This window comes from Helianthus annuus, chromosome 7, assembly GCF_002127325.2.
Source record: "Helianthus annuus cultivar XRQ/B chromosome 7, HanXRQr2.0-SUNRISE, whole genome shotgun sequence".
In the NCBI taxonomy this organism is placed as follows: domain Eukaryota; kingdom Viridiplantae; phylum Streptophyta; class Magnoliopsida; order Asterales; family Asteraceae; genus Helianthus; species Helianthus annuus.
In genome coordinates this window covers 121,362,247-121,383,940 of record NC_035439.2, presented here as the reverse complement: position 1 = coordinate 121,383,940, position 21,694 = coordinate 121,362,247, and the positions used below count along the sequence as shown (strand labels likewise).

General features: G+C 36.9%; 2 protein-coding genes across 3 annotated transcripts; both read right to left on the bottom strand.

The window, feature by feature from the left end:
• Positions 1-5,371: 5,371 nt before the first annotated feature.
• Positions 5,372-9,289, bottom strand: LOC110868395 (transcription initiation factor TFIID subunit 10). Of its 2 annotated transcripts, none has more exons than XM_022117548.2 (7): positions 9,133-9,289; positions 7,816-7,962; positions 7,652-7,716; positions 6,679-6,741; positions 6,378-6,435; positions 6,256-6,306; positions 5,372-5,661 (listed from the first exon to the last, which is right to left on the bottom strand). In XM_022117548.2, exons 2-7 carry the CDS (start codon positions 7,906-7,908, stop codon positions 5,581-5,583), a joined length of 411 nt encoding a protein of 136 aa, XP_021973240.1. In that variant the 5' UTR covers positions 7,909-7,962; positions 9,133-9,289; the 3' UTR covers positions 5,372-5,580. The 2 variants fall into 2 exon arrangements, with proteins under 2 accessions (XP_021973240.1, XP_021973241.1); XM_022117549.2 differs by having other exon boundaries at positions 7,816-7,972; positions 9,133-9,262.
• A 5,598-nt stretch (positions 9,290-14,887) lies between these two features.
• On the bottom strand, positions 14,888-20,907 carry LOC110868397 (Golgi to ER traffic protein 4 homolog). The gene is made up of 12 exons (XM_022117550.2): positions 20,714-20,907; positions 20,432-20,511; positions 19,598-19,676; positions 19,347-19,428; positions 18,862-19,018; positions 17,840-17,930; positions 17,649-17,732; positions 17,519-17,565; positions 16,393-16,521; positions 16,235-16,319; positions 16,044-16,124; positions 14,888-15,179 (listed from the first exon to the last, which is right to left on the bottom strand). Exons 1-12 carry the CDS (start codon positions 20,759-20,761, stop codon positions 15,174-15,176), a joined length of 969 nt encoding a protein of 322 aa, XP_021973242.1. The 5' UTR covers positions 20,762-20,907; the 3' UTR covers positions 14,888-15,173.
• Between the last annotated feature and the right edge of the window lie 787 nt (positions 20,908-21,694).

The window sequence follows — 21,694 nt, the reverse complement described above, 5'->3', positions numbered from 1 at the left end:
GCATTTCTCTCAATTGATATCATGTAAAGAAGAGATTGTTTATGAGGAAAACTTGATAAATTCTTTTTACTTGTCACACGTGAGATATGCTCATGAAGTAGCAATATCATAAAAAAGAGTGTGAAAGGTTTGAAGTGATTTTATACTCGTGTGATTGAGCAAAGAATGAAAATCTAACGTTTTCAGATTCTATCACATTTCCTGAAGGGAATGTGATTATATATTGAGCATTGTAAAAGTAGTGATCATGGATATAATTGAGAAAGTTGTAATGATGAGATCGACCATTTAGAATTGTAATGATGGTCATGTTTATAATGAGATGGACCACCAAAGGTGATAAACTATGGAGTTAATAATGAGCTATAATAATAATTAACATGATGGTTTGAACTCAAAGGAAGTTCATACATCCTCTTTTATCTTACGTTTTGCATTACATGCGAGCAAGTAATACATATATGATCATAAATCAGAAGTTTATGGATCATGATTATTTAGTTAATTGGCATGACCGGTTAGACCACACCGAGTCGATGATAATGTGAAATTAGTAAAGAACTAGAAGATTCTTCTTGATAATTATACATTTGATGTTTGCTCTCAAAGGAAGTTATATATTTGCCAAATAAAGTAGGGTGTGTTTCCCTAAATATTCTGGAAATGGTTAGAGGATATGAATATCCCAACACAATACCATTTAGTGTTTTAAATCGATGCATCGTCTAAATGGTTATCAAATCCACAACTTGAAGTTTGTGTAAGTGTGACTTGGCTAATGAGATAGCAAACATATCATTCCAGATTGGTATATTTATTTGGTAATAATGAATTTGATTCCCAAGTTTTTAACGATCATTGGAATAAGTGTTATTGTTGAGATGATCACTAAACGTTTACTATTGATTACAAAGCCAATGATCATGAGAGGAGCAAAAGTTCATTTAGGTACATGTAATTTTACATATAGTACCACTAATTCACATCAAGCCAATAAGTTATAGTTCTCCCCATATATTTGGTTTTTGGTCATTAACCAAATATGTTTCATCAAAGATTTTGGTTGTGCGACATATATTGAAACTCATCCACCACATCGCACAAAGATGGGACTTCTAAAAAGTTTGAGAATATGTTGGGTATAAATAATCGTCTATGATTGAATATTTAAAGCTATTAGTGAGAACTTTGTTTATGGCTCATTGGTTTTTTCACTTTAGTGAATGAATGTTCCCAACATTAGGGGGAGATAACAAGCAGTTGGAAAGTGAAAAGTGAAATGAATTATCATGTTATCTTGATCCTCAGACTATAAACTATGAACTAGAAGTTTAAAGTATAATTCATTTACCAATATTAAAGAATAAATTAACCAGACGAGTTCACTGACCTAAATAGAGTGACTAAGTAAGTCACATAATCAACTGCTTATGCTCCATTTATGTTTGTGTCTCAGAAGGACAACCACATAGTTTCTAATGAGTCTATTCCACGCCTAAAACGTGGTAGACTAGTCGATTCTAGTAATACAATTCCTCGAAAGTTGGAGCAACTAATTAAGATGGTCAAGTCGAGGTGATATTAAAAAGGTCTCCTGAAGAGACAGTAGACGTGATGGTTCAAGAAGAACCTCAGGTACCTGGAAATAAAGAGATCTCGATAAGTTGTATCATGTCTAAGATATGTACGGAATCGAAATAAAAATCGACGTCGTTATACTTTTGTATATAATGTAGCGCTTAAAATGATTAAACGATGAGGATCAAGATTGAGATCTGCCTATGAACGTAAACATAGAAATGATTGGCCAAAAAATGAAAAGATGCAAATAAGGCAGAGTTGAATTCTCTGTTGAAATGGAAAGTTTTGGATAACTAGTCCATGGAACTTAAGTTGTAAGATGTGTTGGATACAAATGAGTCTTTTATGCAAGTTATGAATTGAAAATAACATGAAGTTATTTTAAGGAAAAATGGTGGCACAAGATTTTTGCAAATAATTAATTAATGAGGAGACTCATTCTTTAGTGGTGGATACAATGACTTTCCAATATCTTATTAGACTGGTAAGATAAAGAGAGAATTGGTATGCGTCTTATGAATGTTATGTATTACTTGATATTGAAAGTTTACATGAGAGTCCTGAAGGATTAAATTATATAAGTCATGTAAAGTAAGTTTTCGAGAACAATGTGATCATTGTATACATATTCGGATTTGAATAGGTTATGATTTTTTACATGTTGGATATAATTGGAACTCCTGATGAGTTTCTAAAACTATTGAGTGTCTTAAAAGGTTAATTGAAACATCTTAACAATGTAATACTTGTGCACCAAGAAACATACATAGAAAACGTGTACCCGATGATTGTGATATCTAAATAAATAGTGTACACGCATCGTACAATATGGATGTTGGAGATAAAAGCAAGTGTTTATGACATTTGTGCATATGATACAGATCTATATGTGTTATATGGGTAAGTTTATGTAACACAACTCATGAAGAGTGAATGCACATGCATATTTGGATAAGATGGGAAGAATTCCCTCATGGATTGATAATGCTAGAAGCATTTATATAAAAACCTTAAGGACATACTATATGAAATTGACAAAATATGTATGGACTAAAATAGTCAGGTCGAGTTTTGTACAACTTGAGATATTCGCATAAAGAGGAATATAAGTTTGATTAAATTAGCCATGTTTTATCAATATTCTGCTTTTAAAAGCTCACTATAATCGCAATTTACAGTGATGATGTGTAGACATCATCGAGAGAAACTGTCGAGCTTTTAGATGGAGAATTTTTGAATGACCTTGGCACAGTCTAATTATTACCTGAACTGCAGTTCAAGTATATATGTATTTATATTTTATCAATCCCTCAAGTACATCTAGAAGATGATGTTGGGATATTTTAATATGGGCATAGTTGAACCTTAAAGGTTGTTAAAGGTTCTTAAATCACTTGTTATAAGAAATGCTTATTATCATCTCCTACCAAAGTAGAGATTCTCATTTTAGAAGTACCATCGTGAAATGCATATGTGCATTAATATGTTTTGCTAGCCATGTATGGTTATAATATCTTTCACTTGAGCTAATTGTCATGATATAGCCTTTGTCATGTGAAGAGATATTGAAATGAGTTCAAAGAAATATTTCAGGTATAAAAGATATTTGATTATATTTTACTAACCCATCAAAACAAGCTTGGTTAGTCTTATAGATGCAGGAATGTAACAAAACACAGTCATGGACATATGATATTTTTGGAGACACCTAAAGTCTCGTTAGAAGATTGTACAACATTGCTCAACATAAATGATTGCACATTAAAGGATGGAGCGACAAATAATCTGCTACAAAAGCTTTGATCAACTTTCAAGGAGGATGGACACACGTCACTTAAAGGATACATGTTAAAATGAGGGGGAGACTTATTCAAGTTGCACTCTTTTTTCCTCACTAAGTTTTGTCCCATTTGGGTTTTCTTAGTAAGGTTTTTAATGAGGCAACATACATGATCAAGAAGTATCATGAGGAGAAAATACGCGCTGCACTCTTTTTCCCTTAGCTGAGGTTTTGTCCCACTGGGTTTTCCTAGCAAGGTTTTTAACGAGGCAGCGTTTCAAAGCGTATTAAGTTGATAACCAAGGGGGAGTGTTATAAATATATTATAATATTTATGGTTATCAACTCTTAAAATAGACTGGCTTCTTCTCCAATCTTTCTTCTTCTATATATACTACATTGTATCTCTTGTATTATTGATACCTATCAATGAAATATCAGCTTCTTTCTCCCTACATCTCTTTCTCTTATTGTTTGCTAGTAGGTCGTTGTTTCACAACATTTCAATCATTGATTCTATTCATGATACGTAACTTAGAATAACAAATTAATAAGTGTTGGTGAGAAATTATAAAAGATAGTTGTGTTTCAACTCAGACTCAGGTCAAGTGATTTACTCATAAGAACAGAAATGAGAGTGTTGGTTTACTTTATTTTAAATTGGTACTATAAGTAGAAACCAGGGAGTACGGTGGGTCCCTTTTCTTTAAGTGTTGATAGCTCGTTTGCATCATTACTAGAGGTGGCAAAATGAGTGGGTTAGATTGGGTTGTGTTAGGATGGGTTTGGGTCAGAATGGGTATGGGTCAGGATAGGCCAATTGAAAAAAGGGTCAAGATTTAGGTCAGAATGGGTTTGAGCCAAAATGAGCTAAAAAATTAATTACTATGTTGTGCCTAATTTCCATATAAAGTCAACTGCTTTCATCCAGTTCGATAACCTCAATTGTACACAACAGAACTAGGCCTGGCAAACCGGTAGGTCAGGCAGGTTTGGGTTGTCGGTCAGGTCAAAACGGGTTGATTCAATAAAGAATTATTTTGGTTTGGGTTGGGTTGGGGCGGATTCGAGGTTGATTCAATAAAGAATTATTTTGGGTTGATTCAATAAAGAATTATTTTGGGTTGATTCAAATACTGTACAACCTCCAAGTTTTGACTTTCTAGTTTTGGCACCGGTTACGCGCAATCATGCCTCGGTTTACACATGTTTAAATGTCAGTTATGTGTGCGGAACCGGTTATGCGTGTGGAACGGGTTACATGTACCAGGATCGGGAAACAGACATCTGGCGCCATGTTACCAAGCCCCAACACAAACTTAACCAGCCGCTCAACTCGACGCATTACCAGCGTTTGTTGGTTACACGCATTCGGGTATCAATTATAAGTTTGGCGTCTGTTACGCGTTTTTACTCAGGTTACGCATACCGCAGCTTGGACACGCACATAACCCGGCCGTGGTAAGCGCTTAACATAGCACTCGACGTGAAACCAGCTTTGCACAAGTAACCGACGCCGGTTACGCGCGTGCCCTTGGTTACGCGTGTTTAATGTTGGTTACGTGCATTCCGGTGTCGTTCCTCACGTTTAGGTGTCAGTTATGCACGCGGCGTTGGTTAAGCATGTTTAAATGCTGGTTACGTACCGTGGCCGAAAAAAACCCATCCTACACCATGTAACGTGTGTAACCCAGCTTCAATACGTGCTTAATCCAGCGTTCTACGCGTAGCTCCACATGAGTAACCGGCGCCGGTGACGCATGAGTAACGCACGCACCAGGTTGCGACATCAGATTTTTACAGATGTTATCTTCTATCTCAACTTATTAATTGAAGTACCCAGAAAGAAATACACCGTTCTCTCCAGTTTGAAAAATGGCGCCAAACCATACTGACCCGTTTGAATAATAACACCAATCCATTCTGACCCATTTCATTAGAAAGGGCTCTCTCAATTAACCCACCCTGACCCGTTCAATAAGAAACAGCTACCCATATCAAACCCAAAACTTTTGAAAAGCCACCCATGTCAACCCAATTTTGGGATGGCAGGTTAAATTTGCCAGGCCTGATCTTTACGATCCAATCATGCTCAAATACATCTTAACCGTTCATTACGTTTAATCTTACAGCATTTGTATATCGTCTAAAATTGCTTAAAGCGCAACAGCAAAGTCAAAAATCGTACTTAACCACATGTCATCAGCAGCAGCAGCAGCTTATTCTTCTCTTGAAGCAGATTCTAGTCCCGCTGAAGGGTTATCAGCAAAATACTCCTGGTGTTTAACGTTTACGCCATACTGCAATAACAACCATCATTGACTTGTTAATTATTAGCAAGAGAACAAACTTCTAGATGGATAATTTATGTAAGTTGAATCTAACTTTAAAGTATTAATACTGTGTGCCTATAAGTTTATGTTTATGGGTATGTTTGGCAAAAGTAGCTGGTGGCGGCTGGTGGCTGGAAGCTGGTAGCTGTAGCTTTTTAGATATATTTAGGTGTTTGGCAGAGTAGCTGGAGCTTTCAATAAAATGTATAAAATGACCAAAATGAACATACCTAAAAAGTTCATTATCTTTAGAGGTTAAAATAGTCATTTTTTCCCTAAAAGCTTGTAGCTCCTTCTAAACGCTACTAGTAGGAGCGTTCAACCAAAAGCTTCAAGCTCCTAACCTAAAAGCTTCAAGCTCCTTCAACCAAACAAGGTTTTTTATTAAGTAGGAGATTTTTCTTAAAAGCTTAAAGCTAGAAGCTCCTAAAAGCTCCATGCCAAACATACCCTATATGTGCATATTGATTTATACAAAAGTCAAATGTTTGTGATAAACTCAGATAGGAACTTTGGTTTGGTATGCAAGACATGAATATATATATAAAAAGTGATAATTACCTCTTGAAGAGCCTTGGAGAGGTCTTCCATGTTCATGATTAGGCGTTTATCCTGTTAAACCGAAAAGTTAAATAATGCAAAAAAAGACGAAATGGAAACTACAAGCATGTTTACTATTTTACCCTTTGCTGCTTGTCTTTTTTGTCCCTGACCACGGCCGCCTGTCTAGCTTTGCAGTGCCTATGATAATATTCAAAAAGGGATAAAGTAAGAGATACATCATACATTATCCTTGTGGTGATTCTTGTAATCCAAATACAAGTTAAATAAATCACAACCACATTCGTACCAACCAAGTGTATTAAAATCGAATTTTCATTTTAATATGATATTTTTACATCATTCTCGCAAGTCAGAATCTCTAATCAGATACTCATCGAAAGACAATAGAATAAGAAACATTTGATTAATTACAAAACTTACTGAAGAGCATCAATTGCAATGTCTGAAACAAACTTCTGAGCTGCAACGGCTACTAGCCTAGTTCTGAAATGCAAAGGACATCACTTATGTTGTCAGATTAATGAGAAAAGTTGGTAACGTGTACTTACTATGAGAACCGCTAGTATATCTTTCTTGGGATGTTTCATTAAACCGAAACAGCTATCATTTTAGAAATCATGTTAGAACTTATTGTTGCATTCTAAGTAGTTAATGCGGTAAAAAAAATGGATATCAATCAAGGACCGATATTTGAGATATCGGTTATCGCGGTGGGATATCGGTAATTTTAATATCATGCTATATATATAGCAATTTAACACTAACACTTCAGTATGCTTTCCTACCATAAACAAATTAACCTTTTGCAACTTGCAAAACACTACAATTGTAGCAAGTAGGAACTGATTAAGACTTAAAACACAAACATTTAACACCAACAATTAACAATTAAGACTTAGAACATCAATAGAAGCGATAATAAAAAAAGCGAATGGTAGAACTAAGAAGAAAGGTACAGATATTGAGAAAATCGGTGATATATCGGTCAATTATCGCCGATAATATCGGTACCGATATCTCACCAAGGGACCGATAACCGATATATCACTGATATATCGCGATATTAACTACATATTGCATTATCATTGCAAGTAAATTGAGTATATTGATGTGGATCCTACGGGGGTCTCATTGGAAGCAGTCTCTCTATTCCTACGGGGTAGAGGTAAGGCTGTCTACATCTCACCCTCCTCAGACCCTACCTTAGCTTTGCTATTGGTGGGATATACTGAGTATAATGATGATGATGTGGATCCACATAATTCCTCTATGTTATCTTTATAAGATGGATACATCTAATGTTTGACGAATAGTAAAACAATTTTTGTGAAGACCTAAGATTCAAGAAATCGCATACATGTCACACATGATAAATAAGAGACCAAGAACCTACAATCGAACATCTGGACACTGGAATCCACTCTTGGCTAAGTAATGTTCCACGAGTTCATCAGGAATCTGTATGAAAACATAGCACAAAAACGTTAAGTGTTAACCAACTCTTTGACAGTAAATGGAGAAATCGGATACGATTCATGGTGTTTTCGTAAATCTTACAGTTGGGGTGTAGTCCGTTAAGGAAGCAAGAAAATCTGAAAGTGAGTTTTCATCATCATGTCTAACTTCGTTTGATTGCTGATTGTGATTCATATTCACTTTCCCTCTCTGTTATTTTATTGTAACTCGTAAGGATGGGTTCCTAAGCTGAAAAGGGCTCCAAACATAAGATAAAAACTTAGAAATTTAACTATTGGAAAGTACAATATTCAGTACCAAATAACAGAAGTAAGCAAAATTAACATGTGTTTTTTCTAATAGTTTAAAGCTATGAATTGCTTAAGGTCAAACATGTGCGCTACTGTGCTCAATTAGAAGTCATCATCATCATCAATAGCAAAGCTAAGGTAGGGTCTGAGGAGGGTAAGATCTAGACAGCCTTGCCTCTACCCCGTAGGAATAGAGAGGCTGCTTCCAGTGAGACCCCCGGCTCGATCAATAAGAACTATGGTCGGTATTTAAAAGTCAAATACAAACTCTTGCTTTAGATCTCACGTCATCCGTTCAGACTTCATCGAACCAACTTAAGAACAAAAGAGATATTGTTCTTCTTCAGCAGTTCAGCTCATAACAATGGTTACTAAAAGGTATGCACCTATATAGTATTTTTCTTCTTTCCATTAATCTTCACACTATGATGAATATTCGATGATTTGGTGCCTAACGTCAAGTTTATTATCACGTCTTACATAATATACATAATTACACGTAAACGACCGACCATTTTCAAAATTTTAGCACATACGAACTTCACTAAAAACGTGCTAGATTTCTAATATGAATTTTGCATAAACAAGACTAGATTTCAAAATTCTACATTTCGTTAGATTGGGGAAATAATTCCAAATTACAGTTTATAATTTCAAGTGCCTAATGCTCAAAACAAAACACTTCCTTAATTCAAAAAAAAAAAAAAAAACTACATCCTGAATTTAGATGCTAATAGCTACCATTTCAACTGCCAAATTGATATTGGAATGATAAATTAGAGACAAAAAAAAATAAAAACATATTAAACTGCATAGCAAAGGCTACAAATAGAATAAGTTCAGTGGTAAATTCGTAAATAAATCAACATCAATTTGCATCATCTATACAGCATTAGCTTTCATGATTCAACTTTAGGTTTTCAACTTAGCCTTTTTCCAGTAACAAATTCGACATCAATTTGCAATCATAGCGCCAGTAACAACATATTGAAACTGAAATTACCGATGAAAAAACCCTAAATATGAAAGCGAGCATGAAACAATGACAGCGATGATAATAATTCAACAATTTTTTGATGAATGAAGATGTTTGAAGTTAGATGATTACTTGTTAACAATGAAGGAGATAGATACACCGATCGATGCCGGACAAAAAGCCTTCACCGGAGGGTTCGTTCGTTTCTCTCAATTTGGGAGAATTCGAACTTCTTGTTTTGAAGTTTTAAAGGTATCTTATACTATAAGACTTATAGAAACTGTGTACCTTCAAAAACCGGCCAAACCGGTTCTTAACCCGGCCACCTAAACCGGTTTTCGCGAGATTGATTTGAATCCTAACCAAACCAAACCAAACCAAACCACCAGTTTATCTACCGGTAATAGATCTCGTTCACTCTCTTGGTTTGGACTCGAACTGATATTGAAAACCCGTTGAGAAAACCGGTTTCAAACCGACTCAAATTGATTTATATAGGTTAAAATCGACTTCTCAAAAATCGGTTTATAACCGGAACTGGTTTTGATTCAAACCGGGTTTGACAAAAAAATATGTAGGTCTATGTAATTTGTATGGGTTGTTCTAGACAATGCACTCACTAAATCAGCCACATCATTGATAAGAGGGTGTATTCAACATATATGGGGTACGTTTACAAGTGGCGGATCTAAAAAAATGTCAAGGGGCAACATTTCAAACTTTTCTTTTCTATAGGGGCAGCGAAATCGGAAAAATGTCAATTTTTTTCAAATTTTACACTACCGTCGAAGCGTTAACGGGTAGCGGAGACTACCCCTATTTAAAGGCTATATCCGCCCCTCACGTTTAGTCTCAACCAATTTGTATTAATTACAATATGCATTAAAATGTAATGTTTAATCTATTGATATATATATATATATATATATATATATATATATATATATATATATATATATGTGTGTGTGTGTGTGTGTGTGTTTGAGTGTTTGAGTGTAACGTTATAAATTTATACATCAAAACTTCAAAAGCAATTATAATAGTAAGGTAGTGTTTGGTATGCAAGAGTGAGAGGCGCAATGAAATGGACAATTACGTGGGAATGAAGAAAATGATGTTTGATTGATCAATGGAATAGAATCACCCATTACAAAAGGCATTTCATTCCCTCAAAATCATTTCATCCTCCCCCCTTGTTTTTTTTTTTTTTCATTCCATCCATTCTTGCACAATTCATTAACAACACCACAAGCCACCATCGTTTTCACCACCCACCACCTCTGCCACCACCCACCAGTGGTCGCCACCCGCAACCCGCCACCATCCCTGCCGCTACCCGACGGCCACCGCCACCGCTGCCACCCACCACCATCTCGTCGCCACCAACCATCACCGACGCGCATCGTTGCCACCCACTGCCGCCTTCACCGCCACCAACCACCACTGACACCACCTGTAACGCCCAGCGTCCCTAAACTTTAGACACTTGGCAAGATCAGCCCCTGAACTTCCCTTGATTGTCAATTTTGGTCCCTGTGCTTTGTAATGTGATACTTTGACACTTTTGGATTGGTACTAGATGCTTAACACTATGATACTTGATTCTTTATTCTAGATGCTTGATTCTTGATACTTAAACTATGAGACTTGATACTTAAATCTAGATACTTGACTCTTGGTGCTTAAAGATTAAACTAGATACTTGATTCTTGATACTATGGAAGCTAGATTCTTTATGTTGATTCTTGATACTTGATACTTGGACTCTTGATTCTTGATGCTTGAGAAACTATGATTCTTAACTCTTGAAACTTGTTTGGGGCTTGACTCCTTAGACTCGTGAGACTTGATTCTTGGTTGAACGAGAGACTGGAGCCTTGTCACTGGCGGAATCTATGAAACTTGGAGACTTTTGGTTTGTGATGTAATCTAGATACTTTACCTAAACTATACGCAATGCAACGCTTAACCTAACTCGCAAAACGAATCAAAGACGGGAACACGGAAATGTTGGATTGGCCAGAGTGGGAATCCGATCGGATTGTCACCCTATCGGATGACCACCCGATCGGATGGCCGTCCGATCGGATGGCCGTCCGATCGGACTGCCACCCGTTCCGAGCACACCTTCCCTCCTCTCTGCACTCTCACACTATAAATAGCAGTTGTCACATCAGTCCTTCACTGATGTGACAGCACTGCTCGACTCAGACGCACAAACGCCATTTTCTTGCTGATTTCGGTACGTTTTGCACTAGATCTTTGTACTTTCTCGCTCTACACATCATTCTCTACGTGATTCTCACTTGAAATCACACTTTTCACCGTGAAATCTCTCGGATCTGAGTTCTTGAGGGTGATGTCATCATGGAGGTTTGTACAAACTGCCATGTGATGTCATTCTGAGGAAGATCTAGCTCAAATCTAAGATGTTTCATGCGTTTTCACACTAAATCTAAGCTAAATCTAGACTTTTTCCTATAAAACTTGAGTATCTTCATATTTTTCTCAAACTTTCACCTCAATCGGTGGAACCTGGATCTAAACGGGCTGTGGACTGGATGAATAGTCTAAAGTCGGCTTGGATTTGAGTTAATACCAGTGAAGACGGTCATGGAACGGATTCTGACATTAACTCGTTACGAACAGACAATTGATCGGACAAGGGTGATTCCCACCCGATCAGAACGGCGGTGTGCTAATGAGTTACTGTTGTCACAGTACGTGCCGTACCGTCACCGTTAAGCTAGAAACTTAGGAATTTTACAAAAATGGTAAACAAGAACAAGGGTCGCCCGAGCGGCAACCCGATCGGACAGCCGTCCGATCGGACAGCCACCCTATCAGGTGACACTTGTCCTTGTTCCCTGAAACTTGAAACTTTCCAACACTTAGTCACTTTTTCAGAAACTTGGAAACATTGGAAACCTTGATCAAGTGGCAACCCGATCGGACAGCCGCCCGATCGAGCAGCCACCCGATTAAGGTGACCAAGACACTTACACCCAGATCGAGTGGCAACCCAATCGGACAGCCGCCCGATCGGGCAGCCACCTTTTCCCTTCTTTGTAAATTTCAAACCAAGTGGCAACCCGATCAGATGGCCATCCGATCGGGCAGCCCTCTAAACTCCTCATACACATAAGTCACCCGACCGACTGGCAATCCGATTGGATTGCCATCCGATCGGACAGCCATCTGATCCAGTGACTAATTTGACACTTATGCAATCTCGTTATTTTTCCCGACTCTTATTCCATTGTAATCTAATCAGGCTAATTCTAAAAAGAGCTCCCTTTGATCCAATAGCAGTTTATACTGTTAAGCAATCACTGTGAGTATACTCGATCCCCTTTTACTTTAAACTTTTGGGGTGCAACATGTATTCTATGAAACTTAAACTTGAAACTTTGAAACTTAAACTCTATCCTATATGTACGTGAAACTTGTGATTCTTGATTCTTGATTCTTTGTGCTATGTGACGTTTAATCCAGAGTGTGTAGTTCCGCCTTAACAATAGTAGTGCTATAGGAGATGCACCTCCCCCATTATTCTCGGGGGGTATTGTTAGGAGGATTCTAGTTTACCTTGAGTCTTGGGTAAACACTAAAGCATCGGGATACTTGGGCTATCGCTGCGTTGACTACGACACTAGCACTACTGAAACTATTTTTATTGCTTACATTGTGGATATGAGTTGTTTTTAATCTATTATTCTATTATCAAACTTGTATACTCGCCAGTACTTTTGTATTGATATTTTAATACATGTTGCAGGCTAATAGGTTGCTTTCGAATGCATGGAAATCAAGCTAGGAGATGCTTAGAAACGTCGCCTAGTTAATATTAGTCTTTTGAACAATTTGAACAATTTATGATTTGGTTTGTAATGAGATACTTGTCATGACGTTTGTTAGACATTTGCATGAAATCAGCTAATCTTTATTGAAATAATAGTGTTGTGGAAATCTCATGAGCAATCTGAACGCCTAGTGCTCGCACTCTGATGTTTCCGCCATCGGTTGGGGTGTGACACCACCGACGCTGCTCGCCACCACCGCCACCCACTGCTGCCACCACCACCCACCACTGTTGCCACCACCCACGCCCACTACCGCCGCCGCCACCGCACCCACCCGTCGTCGTTGCCACCCGCCACCGCCACCGCCGCCACCAACCACCACCGCCGTCACTACCTACCCGTCACCGCCACCGCCGCCCCCACAGCCGCCACCACCGCCGCCTATCACCACCCACAATCGCCGCCACCAACCACCACCAGTCACCGCTGATTTTATTTCTTCATTTTTTCTTGCCTACCAAACAATACACTATAATAATTCTTTTTATTCTCACATGTTAACCAAACAAGATATAGAATAGTAATGCTCCATTGCATTCCCTCATCTATTCCATTACCTTGTCCATTTCATTATCTCATCTATTCCGTTACCCCATACCAAACAGACCCTAAGTAATCTTGTAATGTTTAACATAGCGCTCTAAAAGTTAACACCATCCGACTTTGTACATGTTGCCCCTTAACCTTGCAAAGTGTGCTATCCTTTAAAATATATATACTTATATAGTGAGACCAGTTCCAATTTCCAGAGAGTAAAATTATAAAACTATATCCCACCAGTGACCAGTACCACATACAAGTATTTATACGGTTTATTAAACTTGACATTGTTTATATAAAGGTATACATTCTATGGGTGGAAAGATACCACCCTAGCCCCGTTCAATCCTACGCTACCATGTCAATTCTACACTCAAGTACCATTGAAACACCAAAACACTAGTAGCGTCTGCCGACAACTACCCTAAAACTTTTTTTTTTTCTTATTCAAATAAATTATAAACTATAAATAAGCAATGTATGTATGCATATGGAAGTTGTACTATAGGTTTTGGGAGTTTTCTAAAAAAAAATAGATTTTTTTCTTTCTAACTCTAAAGTTTAAATCTTTGGCAATTTAAGTTTATAGTTTCATTGTTTGGTAATTTGAAACCCTTTGATTAGTTTGGTTTTTCACTTATAATTCAAAAGTTTCTATCTTTTGCAATTTAACCACTTTGATTTTTTCACTACATCATTTGCAATTTAACCCCCATATTTTTTAACATTAAACTTTGGTCCATTATACTTTTCATCTTTCGCAAGTTTTCCGTTTAACGTTTCGTTCTAAATTTTTGGAGTTAACACGCCGCAACGTGCGTGTGCAGTTTCAACGTTTTTTCATCTATTTTTTTCCTGTTTGACAGGCCTTTCGCAACGCATCTATTTTCCCCGTTTGATAAGTCTGTCGCAACGCGCGGGTCAGAGATCAACTTAGTTATTCTTTTCATGTTTTACACACAAGTTCATGGTCATGTAAGAGACATTTGACTTTTATTTAATTTGATACATAACTAATGAATTCCCGCCGCATTGCGACGGGTGGTAATTCTAGTTAAATGTAATTAAACACTCATGCCAACTCTAGTTCCAACGGTCACATTGAACAACCGCAGTGGCAAACAATACCGTGAACATAACCCATTAGGCTAACACGTGTAGGTGGTGGCGGTGTGTCCTAGTGGCAATGAAACCCCAACCGCAGTGGCAAACAATACCGGTGAACATAACCCACAAGGCTAACACGCGTAGGTGGCGACAGTGTTGCCTAGTGGCAATGAACCCGCAGCACCCTACCTGCTTGGTGCCCCGCCCTGCCTAAGTAGATAAAGATCAGTAACAAGTGTTTGTAAATTATTAAAAAAAACATGATCTCCAATGTTGACCTTGTTACAATGTTACTCAAGCACATTTCCATATTTAAAAATAAAAAAAGAACAGCATACCAAAAGGGTTTTGATTTCATCCTCAAAATAAATCACATCTTTACATATAATAAAAATTATATTAGTAAGAAAATGGTTTCAAGAGATAGAAAGTACAGGCAAAAAAAACTCATTATGATTCCATTTATTTTCTAAATTACATACTCTTACAATAAAATGTGTACTCATAATATAGAAGAGCTGTGTAAACAACATTTGCATCTCATCACAATGTCAAACAAGTAGATTGGTGTTTGTAACCAACCAGATAACCAGCTGGGAATCCAACATTCAGGGAAAGGTTTGGCTCCTTTTATATGAAACTTAAACACGCAACCGCTTCAACTCACATCTGCAAACCGGAAAAATTAGTTAGAATTTTAAAAAACGATTACCCCATCACCAGAAAATCAAGAGCCACACACACACAAACGCACTAACATCATAAACGATGAAATTGTAGAGGTGGCAAAATGGGCAGGTTAACCGAGTCGGGTAAAGGGTTCAAGTCAAAACGAGTAACTTTTTAGTACGGGTCAGGTGAGATTAGGGATGTAAACAAGATGGAGCAGGTCGAGAGCTACTAGGAATCGGATCGGTAAAAAGCTCGAACGCGCCGAGCCTTAACGAGCCCGAGCCCGAGCTCGAGACTGAAATATGACTCGTTTAGATATCGAGGCCGAGCTCGAGCTTTACATACAAAGCTCGTTCAGGCTCACAAGCCAAATCGAGCCCAAATAAATTTTATATTATTTTTTTACATATAATATACCGGCTATTTAACATTGGTGATCCGAGCTTTGGCTCGTCTAAGCTATCAAAGCGAGCTCGAGCCGAGCTTTTAGCTCATTTAAAATTGTTCTCAAATTACCTCGAGCCGAGCCGAGGTTCTTGGGTTTTACGTTCGAGCCAAGATTGAGCTTTATAAAAGCATGATGAGCCGAGCACAGGCTTGGCTCGGCTCATTTACACCGAGATTGGGCCAAACCAAAAACCCATGTTTGTCATTTTTTATTTTCGAACCAAAAAAAATAATTTATTTTAAGTATCATTATAAAATCATTTTAAAAAACTTCTGACGACTTTCTGGCCGATTTAAATTTTAGCTAACGTTCGCTATTTACCCATGGGTAGAAAACTACAGCCCAAAGTGACCCGTTTACCCATAAACGGGTCAAACCTACGTCCTATAAGGAAGAGAAGAAAATAAAGGTACCTTAAACAATTCTCCAAACATCCCTTGTAACGGATTTTTACGGCGTACTCCATAGAACTTTTCCCCAACGTCTTCTAACAACTGCACCCAATAATTTTAACAGTTCATTTATGGGTCCCACTTAATAGTATGAGGGAAAAAAAGATGTCAATGTGGGTCCCACAACTAACAAATTTAACAAAATTACACACCTCATTGAACGTAGGATCTCGTTCTATACTGGAGCTGAATTTTTGTTTCAACATATTGAATAACGGCAATGCATCTCTCATTAACCTGTGATGAAATCTTGATCATATGTTTGTTTCTTTCAATTAAAGTCGATAAAATAGTTAAATACAGAACTAACGTTTGCAAAAGATAGTTGATAAATCGCATTAATTCTGAATCGGGAAACTCAAGCTCCTTGACTTGAGCAAGTTTCTCTATCTCGTCCATTAAATTGTTAGCATCTCTCAGGTTACCTAAAGACAGATACCTACACAACACCATATTCAAAAATAATATACAGTTATACACTTATGTTAACTAATTAATAAAACAGAATATTGATTCTTGAATCATCAAAATGTGAGCTTTCCTTAATCTCACATTTGTGAGATAAGCCATGAGAATGATAAGGTGGTTCTAGGGGTGCAAACGAGCCGAGCGGTTCGCGAGCTGCTTGAGATCGGCTCGAGAAAATGCTCGAAACGAGCCGAGCCTTATCGAGCCCAAGCTCGAGCCTGGCATGTGAAGCTCGTCAGGCTCGTTAAGCCTTATCGAGCCTTGGTGTAATATTAGTTTTTATTAATATTTAATAACATGTACTCCTTATTTAAAGTTGTCTAGTAAACGAGCCAAGCCGAGCTTATTCAAACTTGTTTACGAGCCAAGCCAGAACCTAAAAACAAGCTTGTTTAGTAAACGAGCCCAAGCCCGACCTCGCGAGCCTAAACGAGTCTATTATTTATATTATTGTTATTTAATATATTAATTAATAGATAATAGACAAGCCGAGCTCGATCTCCAGTGTTGTAAGAATCGGTAGGCGCTAGTCAGTCGGTGAGGTACCGACTAGCAATTAATCAAGATTAGGGATTAATTGGGATTGGGTTTTTTATATGTAATTTTTAGTTTTATATATACACACACATTTTTATATGTAACATTTTTAAGTAGACAGGTTTTAACCTCTCGTTGACTCATTTTTTAAGTAACTGGAGGGAATTTATAAGATTTGGTTGAAATTTGGCCAGAATCTGGCCAAAATTTAGCTAGAATAAGACCACCATTGACCACCTAGCGATTAATCGGTCATTACTCGGTGAACCTCCGATTAGTGATTAATCGGCGACTAATCGGAGCCTAGGCGGGATTTTTACAACCATGTCAGTCGATCTCTCATAAATTAATCGAGCTCGATCTTGGGCTCAGCTCGGCTCGGCTCGCTTGCACCGCTAGGTGGTTCTTATATTGTTTTAAAGCTTACTTACATCAAAACCGCTCGTGCAATCGCCAAATCATCTTCACCTGGATAACACTGCATAGCCAGCACAAGAACAAACACGGTTGCATATCCATATTTATAAAAGAATACTCGAAAAAGGAAAACAAAACACTTACCTTCCCCATGAAATTAACAAGGGTTGAAGCAAACCTATTCGGATTTCTACCCCTTGCAAAATGGTAACACACTCTGGTCATGTCCTGCGAATCAAAGAGTATAATTAATATTTGATTATATTCATTTTGCTTTTAGGATCCGGTAAATAAAAGTCAAAATATAAACACCAAAAGCACAAAAAAGACAGTACAGGTTCTGGTGATTCGGAGTATATGTATTCAGCCAGCATATCATGTAGTTCAGGAGATCCAATCTTACGAGGACCAGAGTCTGCAGACCACCTAGGAACACAAGAAAACAATTGGATGTTCTAATTTTAGTAAAGAACATAAACCCACAACCTTCACACACACAATATATATATATATACACACACAGAAGTAGACCCAAGCGTATTATTCACAACTCGCAAGTTAGATGAGGCTTTTTGAATTTGGTTTCATGTTAAACAATTTCAGTTTTTCCAGTTTTGTAAGAAGTATTCAACTCTTATTTTGTAGCATTTCATGTCCTAAATGCTATGCAGTTAATGCGATAAAATATCGGATATCGGTCAAGGACCGATATTTGAGATATAGGTTATCTCGGTGAGATATTGGTGGGATATCGGTAATTTTAATATAATGCAGAATTTATATATATAGCAATTTACTACTAATAATTCAGTGATACATTGGTGATATATCGGTTATATCGGTCAAATATCGGTGATATATCGGTTCTATCGGTCAAAATCGCCAATAATATCAGTACCGATATTCCAACCGATGATATTTTACTAGGGGACCGATATCATGGATATTAACCGCATAGCCTAAATGTCAATAGAATGCCAACTATATACTTCTCTACATGTTTATTTACGAACTTCATAAACATTAACTATATGTCTATATCTAATCAAACATGTGTCATCCAAATTCTTATGCTTTTAGCAAAAGGTTCATTTAGTTAGGAATGTGAGGACATGCTCCAATAAAAATACATCCTTTAAAAACCCGTTAATATAACATATTGAACCATATTTAACATACATCTATGATCTATTAAACCTAGAGAACAGAACCCTCATTTTAATGTTTCCAAAATGGCCGATTACACTATAAAGAGTGACGCGTTATATCATTGTATAAATTTTCTAAACAAGTATTTGCAACATCTAAAAACATTTTTTTTAAAAGGAAAGAAAGAAAATAAAACAGAATCACTCACTTAATAGCAGCTTTCAAAAACGATGAGCAGCTCTCAACGCGTATTTTTGCAGCTCCAAAGGTTTCAGATAATTGATGGATTGCATCATCGTCAGCCAAGTCCAAATTTTGAGGAACCGGAACACGAGGGAACTTTTTGTAGATTTTTCTTATACGATCTATCGATGGTCGCAACAACAACAACAAAAAAAAAGACAAAGCAGGAAATTAAGTATAAAATTAGTTGCCTCAAAAGAAAGGTACTGATATCGGAAAAAATCGGTTATATATCGGTCACTATCGCCGATAATATCCGTACCAATATTCTAACCAATATTTGACACCGATATTTTACATGGGGACCGATAACCAATGTATCGTTGATAACCGATGTATCGGTTATAACCGATTAACTGCATAGATTTTGATAACCATGTAGATGCATTTATGGAACATAACAAAAAGAAACAAAAAGCTGAAGCATCTACACAGTAAGAAATAACATACCAAGATAGTCTTCATCAAAGTCAACTTTAGCTTTGACTAGCATCTCCACAAACAACATAGCAAGCTCACCCCCACAAGTTACCTACAAGTTGTATGTATCGGCCACATATAACTTTATATAACTTAACAAGAGAGCTAATCTAATTTGAAAGAAAAAAGTAGCTTATTTATAATATTCATCGGTTTCTAATATTTTTTCATGAACAAACTTTCCGATGGTAATCGATTAAATGGGTGATATAAAACCGCACCTGATCATGTTCTAACTGGAGGCAAGCACCGGATTGAAGAAGGTCGAATGCTTCAGAAAATCTTCCAACCGTAGCATATCTAAAATAGGCAGAAACTTATGTATAATGCAAAAAAAATATACTTTATAATCGAAATACCAACAATGCAACATAATTTCTTGAAAAAATGAACAAAGCTTCCAAAATTATGTAACAAATTCTTTAAAAAAATCCCAGATTTTCTCAATTTTTCTGCCAACATACCTTTGACTCTAAATACCAACAATGCAATATAAATTCTTGAAACAATAAACCAAATTTCCATTAAAATAATATTTCTTATGAAAAAATCCCATATTTTCCCAATATTCTGCCAACGGTATTTGCATCCAAATACCAACAATGCAATATCACTTATTAAAACAATGAACTAAAATTAAAAAAAAAAACAAAAAAACAAAAATTCTTATGAAAAAAAAACCCCAAATTTTTTCTCAATTTTCTACCAACATACCTTTGAATCTAAATTCCAATAATGCAATATAATTTCTTGAAACAATGAACTAAATTTCAAAAAAAAAAAGTAACAAAATCTTACAAAAAAAAAATCCAAAATTTTTCAATTTTCTGCCAACATACATACCTATGAGTCTAAATACCAATACCAACAATACAATACATTTTCTTGAAACAATGAACCAAATTTCCCAAAAAAAAAATCACAAATTTTCTCAATTTTCTGCCAACATACCTTTGAATACAAACACCAACAATGCAATATAACTTCTTGAAACAAAGAACTAAATTCCAAAAAAAAAAAAAATCCCAAATTTTCCCAGTTTTCTTCCAACATACCTTGAACTGATAGTCTTGTACATCTGTTGTGCCCCATAGTAATTCCCTTCTTCTACAATATTCTTCAACTTCTCAATATTCTGCAATTAACCCATCAAACAAAAATCCCCAAATTCAAATTATTAATTATCCCTCATAAAACCAAATCACTTAAAATACCATATAACTCAAAAAAATCAACAAAGAAACTGATACAATATTTAAATTCAAATAACATAAACGTGACAATAAATCAAATCAAACCAAATTGGTTTTTAATAGCGATTAATAATAAGTTATTACCTCGGCTCCAGGAGGTAATAGAGCTTTTCTGAATCTTTCTCTCGACATGACGGTGGTTTTGCGTTGACCGGTGGTTGATCTGCGGTGGTCAGCGACAAGATGTGATTGATCGCCGTCGATACCAGCGGTGGATTTGGGTGGTGATTGTGTTTGTGAAAAGGGGATGTGAGGGTTGTAAGTTGTAACATGAGTTGTTTGTTGTATGTTTGTGCATTGAGTGGTGATACTTTGTGCTACATTGGTTGTACTTTTTTAATAGAATTTGTTTCTATGTGATAAGATAACTAGAAAGTTTATTTTGGTTAGCAAGTGTAGGAAGCAATAGGATTAGGACATTTAGCAATATTTAAAATAGAGTAAATTGCCATTTTAGTCCCTAAGTTTTGTTTAAATTTGCCATTTTAGTCCAAATAGTTTTTTTTTGCCTCTGGGTCCCTGACTTTTCCTTTTTGTTGCCATTTTGATCACATACACTAACTCCATCTTTAACCAGGGGTATTTTGGGGATTTTCATTTTAAATGTTTTCAATTGCCATTTTGATCCAATTCCAAAAAATAAAAAAAATCCAAAAAATAAAAAAAATCCAAAAAATCATAAAAATTCTAAAAAATCCAAAAAATCCGTTTCGGCGCGAACCGTTTCGAACCTGAACCGTTTCGAGCTGAATCGTTTCGATGCGAACTGTTTCGATCCGTACCGTTTCGACCCGAACCGTTTCGAGCTGAACCGTTTCGACGCGAACCGTTTCGACCCGTACCGTTTCGACCCGAACCGTTTCGAGCCGAACCGTTTCGAGCTGAACCGTTTCGAGCCGAACCGTTTCGAGCCGAACCGTTTCGAACCGAACCGTTTCGAGCTGAACCGTTTCGACGCGAACCGTTTCGACCCGTACCGTTTCGACCCGAACCGTTTCGAGTTGAATCGTTTCGACGCGAACCGTGCCTCGAAACGGTACGGGTCGAAACGGTTCAGCTCGAAAC

What these genes read in the sequence shown, in the direction of transcription:
- LOC110868395 (XM_022117548.2), bottom strand. Translation starts at nt 7,908, where the DNA reads ATGAATCACAATCAGCAATCAAACGAAGTTAGACATGATGATGAAAAC. An exon ending in ATTGCAATTGATGCTCTTCA is followed by an intron (nt 6,436 to 6,678) that starts GTAAGTTTTGTA and finishes ATATTATCATAG; the next exon opens with GCACTGCAAAGCTAGACAGG. An exon ending in AAAAAGACAAGCAGCAAAGG is followed by an intron (nt 6,307 to 6,377) that starts GTAAAATAGTAA and finishes TCGGTTTAACAG; the next exon opens with GATAAACGCCTAATCATGAA.
- LOC110868397 (XM_022117550.2), bottom strand. Translation starts at nt 20,761, where the DNA reads ATGTCGAGAGAAAGATTCAGAAAAGCTCTATTACCTCCTGGAGCCGAG. An exon ending in TACAAGACTATCAGTTCAAG is followed by an intron (nt 19,677 to 20,431) that starts GTATGTTGGAAG and finishes TGCCTATTTTAG; the next exon opens with ATATGCTACGGTTGGAAGAT. An exon ending in GAGATCCTACGTTCAATGAG is followed by an intron (nt 16,125 to 16,234) that starts GTGTGTAATTTT and finishes TATTGGGTGCAG; the next exon opens with TTGTTAGAAGACGTTGGGGA.